The sequence below is a fragment of the Maylandia zebra genome, linkage group LG6 (genome assembly GCF_041146795.1).
Source record: "Maylandia zebra isolate NMK-2024a linkage group LG6, Mzebra_GT3a, whole genome shotgun sequence".
Classification (NCBI taxonomy): domain Eukaryota; kingdom Metazoa; phylum Chordata; class Actinopteri; order Cichliformes; family Cichlidae; genus Maylandia; species Maylandia zebra.
The window spans coordinates 26,181,069-26,192,457 of record NC_135172.1 but is presented as its reverse complement, the minus strand read 5'-3'; the positions used below and the strand labels follow the sequence as shown (position 1 = coordinate 26,192,457).

Genomic DNA, 11,389 nt, shown 5'->3' with positions numbered 1-11,389 from the left:
GATTAAACCATATTTTGTCCTTTTTACTTGGTTTTATTGCTCGTTCTGTACTTCAAGCCAAATAATTAGGATTAACCTATTATTTGCTATTTAAATGAGGACATGTTGGTGCTTTTTTGTTATTGTACAAATAAATATCACAATAGGTTGGTTTTCCTAGTTCTAAGATATTTACTTTTTTGGACACTTGGACACAGGTGTTAAATTTAAATGACGAGTTCATAACATGTACGAGCCGGGGGTTAGAGCAAATCCATTTAATCAGGTTCCTTTAGTGGATATCAGCTAAATAAAGGTCAAGGGATTACCTTGACGCAATCGTTTTCACGGGCTCTTTATGCTCTGCTCTCTGGCAAGTCGTTAGTCTGTCTTACTTTCTGCCTCCTCGCGTTCGAGGTGTTTCTCTTAGATAGCTCACTGGGCGTAAAAACTGAGTTTACCCGATCTTTTCTCGATTTACCTGAGCGAGGGGATGCCCTGCCTTCACTCTGAAGCGCTAGAGTCCATGGAGCCTGGCAGTGTGAGTCCTGGGGCATCTCCGGACGCTGGCGCGGAGTCGATGCGCAGGGGAATCGTGAGCGACTCGCCGATGGTGCAAGGCACGGGCTGGTTCTTCTCCCCACTGTGGAGTCCAAGGTCCAGGTTGCATAGCAGGAAGTTTGGAGATGGTACGACAAGCTACCAAGAGGACGCATGGTTGGATGACCACTCCGACTTCACAAGGGCTTACTTTTTACGCAGAACCTCAGCGTAAGAGTTTACATTTTATACCTCTACAGTTTTAGCTGAAACTCAAATTACTCAGATCCCTCAAAATTATAATGTGCGATTAAAACGTTTTTAACAAACTTTTGTTGAATAAAACGCTTGTAAAGGTGAACACTTTATTAGTAATGAAAATATAAGCTGCATTAGATAAAATTATGTTTCCACATATACGTTTAATACTTTTTATACAAATTTTAAGTACTTTATTTTAGTTTTGCTTTTAAATAAATCGTGTAATTTGTGTATGATTTCAGGGTCAGTTGTCCACAGACAGAAATGTCCCCACTTCTGTCAAGGTTTCAAAGGAGGAGCTCTGACCATTCCGAGGCGCTCATGAAGGCACCTTATCGGAGAAATTCTTCCCCATTGAGAAGCTCAGACCTGAACGTTTTAACTTTGACAGACAGACGCCTCGCTTCAAATCTCAGTGTCCCTGAATGGATGGACCACTTTGGTCCAGATGTTAAAGAAAGCCATTCACCATGCTGTCTCTGCTTACCTCGTTGTTCCCGTTTTCAGTTTTCTCCCTGTCAACCACGAGCTCCCGTTTGCCCCTGCTCATCTAGCTTACCCCACCCTCCACAGTTTTTTCCACCCACATCATGTGGCCATGGTGACGGCTGCCCTTGGATGATGGGGCTCCTAGGAGAAGGCCTAAGCTGTATGGGTTCTTTAGCAGAGCTCTGCCAGGGGACTGTGATCCATGTTGGGGAGCTACTGGGAGCAGAGGGTGGTTCGCTCTCTCTTGTACGGAAACACTGTGGTGGAAGGAGTAGCTTGGAAGACGTGATAGCCCTAACATCACTGGGGCACTTGAATGAGGGAAACCCATACAGCCAAGCTCATCTAGAACTGGTAAAAGGGATCATGGGATGCGTAATGGCTACAGCTTCACCAATAAATCTAAGAGATGCATCTGAGGTAAATGTTGATGTCATGATTGTACATGTAAGCTTAACTCCCATGTTCCAGGGCACAGACGAGGGATTAAAAATCAGAAATGAGGACTGCATGTTTAATGAGTCACCCATTTCCTGAAAGTCTTTTTTGAGATGATGACATGGCTATTTGAAGAAGCCTGATAGGGAATCCCTGATGACGCAGTTTCTTTTAATCCTTTTCGTGACTGCTTCCAGTGATAAACCTTGGATTACTGTCCTTTCCTCGCACATGCCCACACATACACCCCCACAAAAGTAGATTCATGCCAAAGCTGTCTAAAAGGCTTACAGGTGGTGGTCACAGCAGCTCTTCTTGCCCTCACAAGTAAGGTGATTTGGAATGTGTGCCTGGAAGAGTTGAACACCAGGTAAACCCAGTCAGCGTGGGTGTGCATGGGTTGTCCCTAATAACTAGGTAGATGCCAAGCATCCTGAGAAGTGTGGGTATTTTTGGTCAGATGTGGCTAAAGCTGATGAACAGCGCTGACCCAATAGCTTAACAACAAAGGGTTATGAAGAGATTAAAGTTAGTTTAGGTATTAAAGTCTGTTGCTACTCAGTTGCCACAAATATCTAACATACATAAGACTGTTGGATAGGATATGTTTAAAACATGTTGCTGTTAAGTAATTAATATTAAGTGATCCTCTTACATGCACTTATGTTTTCCTTATTTGTCCCAACAGGACCCCAGATTCAACTTAGCCAATGATCAAACATCAAAGATCAGGACGGTTCTGAGTGTTCCTATCAGCAACCATAGGGGAGAGGTATGTGTGCTGTTGCAAATACCTTTAACTAATGTAAATGTCCTGTGGATTTTTCAGTGGCATATTGTTCATTGTCATAACAGAATTTTAAATATAGATTGGATGTAAATAAAACGTTTTCTTTTTTTGAACAGGTTTTAGGTGTCCTGCTAATGATCAACAAAAGAAATAGTTGCGATGGATCACGTTCTGTTTTCACAAACGTTGATGAAAAGGTGAGGGATTGGACTTTAGTATGGAGATTTTTTTCTATTATAAACATTATTTATAATGTCAGATATTTGCCTTGTCTTAATGCTTACCACCCATAAATACGCGTTTGATTTTGTTTTAAGGTGTTGTCAAATCACATGGATGTGTTGGGGACTGTCCTGGATAATGTCCAGCTGTATGAAGGTGCGAGACAAGAGGCTAAACGCAGTAAGGTAAAGCCAGAGAACAGTTTAAAATCGTTTTATGCCTTGTAACATGTATATCTAAGTAATATCTTCATGCATATGTGTGTGTGTGTGGTCCAGGCTTTGATAGAGATGGCACAAGTACTATCAAAGGAGCACCATTCCCTTGAAGTTATGCTGAGTAAGATGGCTGCCACCATCATGCCCTTTACACACGCTCAATACTGCACCATCTTTATCCCCAGTGAGCAAACTTCAGACACTGAAGAAAAGGTACATTATCTTGACATCCTGCTCAATTTCCTTGTTTTCCATTACTTTGTCTGTTTAGAATATAGTACAATATTTTTAGCCATACACAATGTTTTCATTTTTTTTTGTTTTGTTTTGTTTTGTTTTTCATTTTTGTCTTTTGATTACAGACTTTATTCTCAAGAGTTATACATTTGGAATGTGAGGAGCTCGGATCAACCTGCCAGATCTACAGAAGGTATTGTCCGGAGACTTTGCAAGTCCTTGAGTGTGATTTACTTTTAAAACAAATATGGGATATTTGGGGGGTTTTGTAATTTGAAAGTATAATTTTTCAGGGAGCGTGACCTCAGGAATATAGATCCGTCATATGCCTTTCGAACCCTGACTTCTATGGAAACACTTAATATGTCGAAGAGTTCTGATGAACTGAAAAGGAGTCTCATCTGCTGCCCAGTTAGAAATGAGAGATCTGAAAATGTTATCGGTAAGTTCTTTTCTTGAATGGCAGTAAACATTGTAAACAGGATAGGATTTGAAAATAAATCTTTCACACCTCTGTTACCAGACAAGCACAAATGAAGCACAGCATACAAAGCTCTCTTATTAAAGTAGAAAATAAAATAGTATCAAATAATATAAAATAATAGGTTTCACAGATGATTTGCAGTGACCTTTCACAGCTAGAAATCCTTACTTACTGTTTAGACCTTTTCAGTCTTTATACTACTTACTGTGATCTGCTCTGAGAAGACCAGATCTGGACATTTTATAAAATTGTTTCAGTTTTTAATCCAGTTATCTTTTCTAGCCACTTGAATATTTAGATGCTGAGATTATTATTGTGATTTTTTTTCCCAGTGATTCCAAAAACAAGTTGCCCATCTCAGCTTTACCACAGAAAGCAACTAGACTATGTGTTAAAAACAAAAACATAATTTGAAGAACTTTGTGCTCAAGCTACACAACCATCTGTCTTTTAATGTCATTTAGCTGTGTGCCAGCTGATGAACAAACAAAGCAGAGCCTCAGATGAAATGGAAGTCTTTAACCGATATGACGAGCGCCTTCTGGAAGACCTGGCAGTGTATTGTGGCCTGGCTCTACAGTATGCTCAGGCAGTCCAGATCACTGAGGAGCGGAGGGCCAGTATAGAGGTCACACAGGAGGTGAGAACACTATCTCGCCCAATTAGTAAGTTAGAGAAGAGTCAGAAAAATAATTCATACATTAACAAATCTTAAAGTTTTGTTTCTGAGTTTTCTTTGTTTATTGTAATTGTGCAGGTCCTTGCCTACCACATCACTGCAGCAGAGCAGGAAATCCAGGCATTGCAGGTGAGGCTTTCTTTGGAAGAAATCAGCCTTTCTCTTTTTATCCAGTTTATCCCTGTTACAGCGTGGCATCGTGCATGTAAATAGTGATTTAAAGTAAATAGCGCACACATTTGTTCCCTTTTCTTTCATATACCTTGTTCTTTCTGTTAAATGCCTTCCTTCTCCACTCTTCCTATTTTTTTAATCACTATGGCAGTAGTCAAGCAATCAACCCTTGCTTTGTTCCAAGAGGCCAGATTTACAGGCTTTAATGCTATTGTAGAACTAATGCCCTAACAACTTAAAGCTCTTGATCAGCTGCTATCACTGAATGTGAGTGCAAAGGTTAAGGTAACCTCCTCACCCATGTTAAAGCTAGATGGGTTTTCTGTGTTTACACACCTAGGTAAACTGAGGAAAAGAGCTCAAGTTCTATTTTGTTTGTGTGTGTTTGTGCTTGAACGTCCTGAAGAGTACATTTCAATTTCTTTTATTGGTTGTGTTTTTAGGAGGCCACCATTCCTTCTGCTGAATTGCTGAATATTCTAGACTTCCATTTCTCTGGTTTCGGCGTGCCAGAAGACGCGACAACACAATCCACGATTCGCATGTTCCTGGATCTCAATTTGGTGCAGGATTTTAACATAGACTACAAGGTAGCTCAGCTTCTATTAATATTAGTAGCGTCATTTTCTTTATCATATAAATGAGGAAACAGTTAATTTTTGTTTGTTTGTTTGTTTGTTTGTTTGTTTGTTTGTTTGTTTGTTTGTTTGTTTGTTTGTTTGTTTGTTTGTTTGTTTGTTTGTTTGTTTGTTTGTTTGTTTGTTTTAGAACAAAATGACATTAATAGGCTTGTTTCATAAGTATTTATGAATTCAAAAATCCTTTTTCATACACATCATGCTTCTTTTACATCTTTTTTCCAATCAGGATACAGGATAGTGCTTGTATCAGTGTTAGTGTGAAGCCAGTTTGGCGTTTGTGCCTTTTGAACAAGCACAAAATTCAAAGTTTAATAACTAAGCATTTCACAATGTTCCATTTTAAAAGTTGGGGTAAAGAGATTTTGGTAAGAAGGAAAGCTTCTCTGTCAAAATCTGCAAGCTGCATCTGCAAGTTATCTGTGAATTTCTTGGTAAAATCCTGTTGTGTAGCTACTGATGTTAAGGACTGTGAAACCCTGGGGTTCTGTGGTGGTTCACGCTTGTTTCATTGGCATTGGTCTTTTTTTCATTTCATTAACTCCATCTTATCTAAGGCACCAAAACAGGAATCACGTTAGTGGGAAAAGGACCTTTGAGAGAGGAGAATATGAGTTCATAATGGATATTTTAGTGTTATCTTATTAGCTCTTACATTTGACAATATGTAGTTCAATATGTCTCTTTGAGTTACAGGAATTTCACTACTGACAAACTAGAAAAGCACAATAGAATCACCTAATACCTTAAATATTCTCAATTTCTATTATTTATCAATTTTACATATCTCATCCTTCCAGAGTCTTTGCCAGTGGGTTTTGACTGTGAAACGTGGCTACAGGAACAACGTGCCCTACCACAACTGGCACCATGCAGTGAGCACTGCTCAAAGCATGTTTGCAATGCTCATGGCAACAGACCAACTCCAGGTTAGTTTGTGGTAAAAGCAGAGTGGGTCTGTAGTTGCTATTATTATAATTTTATTTACAATCAATTCTATGTGTCCATGTGACAGTCACACTGTGACATTTGCATAATGCCGCCGGAGTTTCATCTGTCCTGTAGCTCAGAAGTTTTGGGAGGAGTCAGTTGAGGACTGCCAGGGTTGTCCTTCCATACTCAGCGCTCTTAACTGTTTGGAAGAGGATTAATTTTAGATCTTGCCAAAACCTCTTAACTGCTGTCTGTAACAATCAGACACATGCCTACGCCTCAACTCAAGTGACTTCTGCCATTCACTCACCAGTGTTCTAAGCTTTTTGGAGATCCAGGTGTATGGCCACCCTGGGGGTCTCTGTACCAGGACCAAGCTGTATCTGTTATGCATATTTGTATCTGTTATAGTCTGGAGCTTAATTATGTGGGATATTCAATGAAGACACTGACTGGTATTAGTAACACTAAAATGGAAGTATCATTTGTCGTACTTCATTTCTTTAACATCAAACATTGAATAGTAGAATTACAGTTACACTTTTTTTTCAGTATTTGTTCAGATAGAAAATGACATTACTATCTAACATTTTACTGTCTTATCACTTAATTCTTTTAGATTAGAGATTATTTAAATACAATTAAAATACAAAAAAAAAATTAAAAATGATTTAGAGATTTTGCATCATCAACTATCCATAAATTCCTGCTTCCTGTTTTTTACCCTTACATATACTCGTGTGTAGGGATCCATAGACTTCAGCTCCAATTGGGGTTGGTCCTTTATCATCTTATCTGTTAGAAACTTTTATTATCGACTTTTGACAGCACATGAGCCACCTATTGATACAAACTTTCTTTTATTTTGTGTAGCACATGTGCAATATATACATGTGCAGATGATTATTTTCTCACTTATTATTTTTTTCCTATAAAGCGTTCAATTATAAAATGCAGAAAAATAATTTTCTTCATTATTACAACCTGTTTCTTTCTGTTCATATGTTAGACCATTTTTTCTCGTCTGGAGATCTTAGCGTTGATGATAGCCACTCTGAATCATGATGTTGATCACAGAGGAGTTAATAATTCCTTCATAGAAAGGTAAATGTTACTTCTTCATCTCTCACATTTACTCCATTACTTATTTTTACTCTAAATTATCTAGACCATAATTATTTGTATTTATTTTGATTTGTACTATCTATAACACTTATTAGTCACTGCCTACTTATATTCAGTCCTGATTCTTTCTTTCTTTTTTCTCTCAGGACTCATCAGCCTTTAGCTCAGTTATATGGACACTCCTCTCTTGAGAACCACCACTACAACCTGTGTGTCTTCATCCTAAACAACACTGTAAGATGCAAGAAATAAGTTATGTTTGCATGCACACAACAGGACGTTCAAATGAAGCTCATATACTATATCTATTATTCTGCAATCATTCCACTTGTGAAATAATTAGATTATTTTGATCTCTGTGTGTGAACTTGTAGTCTTCAATTTAATTTACTTTCTTTCTCTCTCTCATCTTCCAGGGCAGTCAGATTCTTAGCGGTCTGTCTGCTGAAGAGCACAAAGCTCTATTACACTTAATCAAAAGGGCAATCCTTGCCACAGACCTGACTGTCTACATGGAGTACGTCTGAAACATTAAAAATGTCATAGAAGACGTAGATTACACATTAAGTCAGTCTTATTTTAACCCATGTTTCTTCTGGCTGTTTTTAATTTTTTTTTTCAGAAGAAGAAAGGAGTTCTTTTCTCTTGCTAACAAAAGCGGAGTGAGCTGGAAAAGTGAGAAACAAAGAGACTTGCTCAGGTGAGAATCACATAAATTAGAATCAGAGGCATATTATATTGTTGTGCTCGGTAAACCAAGAGGATGCGCTGTGTTGTAAGCTATTACTTTACCCCACAGGTCAATGCTGATGACAGCCAGTGACCTCTCTGCTATCACAAAGCCTTGGCCTGAACAAAAAAGAGTAGGTCTCACAAAGTAGCTCTGAATGAAAAATAAAACACTTCATGCTTCATCTCTCAATCCTTTTTCACTGCAACCTTAACCTCACTCTTCCGCCTAACAGATTGCCAGTTTGGTTGCCATGGAGTTCTTTGCACAGGGGGACAAAGAGAGGGAAGAGTTCAAAATCAAACCCATTGTAAGTGGAGCTTGCAGGATTTGTAGTGTGCCAAGGATTCTGAAAATGTTGAGTGGAACTCACATCCGGATAAAAAAGTGTGCGCACATAAAAAGGAATTTAAATCAATATTATTTTTTCATGATTCGAATCAAAAAGAATCCAATCATTTGTGAATATCTTGTTTCAGTCTGATGATAAATGTTTTTAAGTTTAAAAGGCATGCTGTTGTCCTATTTCTTGTTGCGCTACAATTGCATCTACCCTGTCGTATAACAGTATCACGGTGCCAAAGACTGTTCTTTGAAAAAATACATAACCACAAACACTGGTATGTCTCAGAATATCTTCACATTTTTGTCACTGTGGTTTAAAAAAATTTCTTATTTTGTTTACACAGATTCAAAAAAGGGTTTTCATAAAATGTTACTGTTACTCTGTCTACACTATAACAAAAATAACAATATCTTTGAATACATAAAGCTTTATAAAGCCTGTTGTGTATTTCTGATGCATTTTTCCCCATTCAGAGTGAAGTAAATTTAATGTAGCTTGCAGTGTTTGGGGTTGAATCAATCTTCATATATAAATGTTCATATTCAAGTACTGCATACTTTTACAATTCTATCTGATCTTCTGTAAGTGCTTTAAGTGCTTTTTAACAGCCACTTTATGCTTACTTTTCACTAGGACATAATGAACAGAGAAAACAGCACTCGACTGCCGTATATGCAAGTTGAATACATTGATGAGGTCTGCTATCCACTCTACAAGGTGTGTTATTACTATTGGTATTGTGTAAGCAATGTGTAGATAACTGTATATTCTACTTGCATGCATGTGTCCTTATATATTTCATCACAGAATTCACCTTGTTGTCATCTTGTTCCCTTAAGATCAGTTGTAATTTCCACTGTTCTATCAACAATCCCATCTCTGTCTTTGCCTTCCTCAGACTGTATCGAGACTGTTTGACTCCTGCTCTCCTTTGCTAAATGGGTGTAAGAAGAACAGAGAAAACTGGCTGCAACTTGCTGATGAACAAGAAAAAGAAAACAATGAAAACTTCACTGCATGAAGACTTTAAGGGAGAGACACAGACAGACCAATGAACAGCGGACTGGAGAGAAGATGAAGACACGTGGCTTCAGAGGCTAAAAGGAGGCTTGCCCATATGTTCTATCTTCATTCTTCTAAGTGAAGACTGACCTATTGCTCACACATCAGAACTTTGATGAGCAAACTGGTTAATATGTTATGCAGTGGCCCTCACGGTTATGATTATTCCTGCACTTGTATTGCAAACAACTTATTGTGCCACATATATAATAGCAAATTAAATGCATTTACTGTATGTAAAGATGTACTAAATAGCTTCTCAAAGTACTTTACATTAAAAGCTACATTCACATTTATGTTCTCTCTGTATGGAGTGTTAGGTTAGGGGATGGACTGCTCTGCCTTCACATTGAGCCTACATTAATCTGTTTATTTAGCAGTGAAGCTTTGAAAGTCTGAAAAATGACTTTGATTATTTGCACACCATATCTGTATTTGTATTTTTATCTGTGCTACACTGAGTTTCGTAAGACCTGTATCCAGATTTTCAAATGCATAAGTATTTTAAATGTACTGCTTCCTTTCCACATACCATCAAATTAGTACAGTGATCTATAACATAATCAATTTTGTGAACTTGTATTCAACTATTTATTTTATTAGATTACTGACATCTACATTTTTTTTTTATCTGATTTGACTTTCTTTCCATAATGGCTCTTTGGAGCACTTTGACCCTGTGCTAATTCTATTAATTGTTCCCCTTTATTGGCTCTGACTTACAAGGTTATCTTGAAATTTAGCAGAACTGATAACAACTAATGTTATTTCCACCATCTGAAACTGAGCAATAAAGATATTGTTCACCACACATATACAGCATGCATTTTAAATAATTATCCAGCCTAAAATGTTCAAAGTATTGTCACATACCTTCTATATGATTCACCTCACCCCCCGCTATGTGCCAATTGTGAGGAGGGAACCTGTGACCACCAGGACTGTTAGGAGGTGGTCAGAGGAGGCAATAGCGGAACTACAGGGCTGTTTCGAGGTGACCGACTGGGAAACACTCTGTGAGCCTCACGCCGAGGACATCAATGGGCTTACTGAGTGTATCACAGACTACATAACTTTCTGCACCGACTCCATTGTTCCAGCTCAGACTGTTCATTGTTACCCAAATAACAAGCCGTGGGTGACTAAGGACATCAAAGCCCTCCTCAACAACAAGAAGAGGGCTTTCAGAGGGGGCAACAAAGAGGAGGTGAGGAAGGTCCAGGTGTTACTAAAGGACAAGATCAGAGAGGCTAAGGACAATTACAGGAGGAAGCTGGAGTGGAAACTCCAGCAGAACAGCATGAGAGAGGTGTGGAGGGGCATGAAGACCATCACTGGATTCAGGCCAACCAACAGCAGGGGAGCTGAGGGAGGTGAGAATAGAGCCGACGAGTTGAATCTGTTTTTCAATAGATTCGACACCACAGTGTCTGCTCCCACCCCCACAACCTCACCTGCAGTCAGCCTGGAATCCAGAGCCACACCACTGTGCCAGCCTCTCTCTTCACATGTTGCCTCCTGTGAGATTCCTGACACCCCTCCCCCACCCATCACCTTCACTCAATACCAGGTTGAGATGCAAATGAGGAGACTTCACTCAGGCAAGTCTGCTGGACCAGACGGAGTGAGTCCCCTTGTCCTCAAGGCCTGTGCCCCCCAGCTGTGTGGAGTCTTTCATAAACTGTTTATGCTGAGTCTGAGTCTGCAGAGGGTCCCGGTGATGTGGAAGACATCATGCCTCGTCCCTGTACCAAAGACGCCTCGTCCCAGTGGCCCCCAGGATTACAGGCCCGTGGCACTGACCTCCCACATCATGAAGACCCTGGAAAGGCTCATCCTGGACCAGCTGCGACCCATAGTAAGACCACATCTGGATCCCCTTCAGTTCGCTTATCAGCCTCGTCTCGGAACAGAGGACGCCATCATCTACCTGCTCAATCGTGTCTACACCCATCTGGACCAGCCGGCGAGCACTGTGAGGGTCATGTTTTTTGACTTTTCCAGTGCTTTCAACACCATCAGGCCGACCCTCCTGGGTGATAAG

At 39.4% G+C, this 11,389-nt stretch overlaps 1 protein-coding gene across 1 annotated transcript; it reads left to right on the top strand.

The window, feature by feature from the left end:
* The first annotated feature begins 26 nt into the window (after window positions 1–26).
* pde5aa (phosphodiesterase 5A, cGMP-specific, a) lies at window positions 27–10,158 on the top strand. Its single transcript, XM_004564356.3, has 20 exons — window positions 27–750; window positions 1,023–1,689; window positions 2,396–2,479; window positions 2,614–2,694; window positions 2,815–2,904; window positions 2,998–3,150; window positions 3,300–3,367; window positions 3,468–3,616; window positions 4,123–4,298; window positions 4,416–4,466; window positions 4,955–5,101; window positions 5,950–6,078; window positions 7,092–7,186; window positions 7,354–7,441; window positions 7,624–7,724; window positions 7,830–7,907; window positions 8,007–8,070; window positions 8,173–8,247; window positions 8,917–9,000; window positions 9,182–10,158. Exons 1-20 carry the CDS (start codon window positions 473–475, stop codon window positions 9,302–9,304), a joined length of 2,781 nt encoding a protein of 926 aa, XP_004564413.3. The 5' UTR covers window positions 27–472; the 3' UTR covers window positions 9,305–10,158.
* The last annotated feature ends 1,231 nt before the right edge of the window (window positions 10,159–11,389 follow it).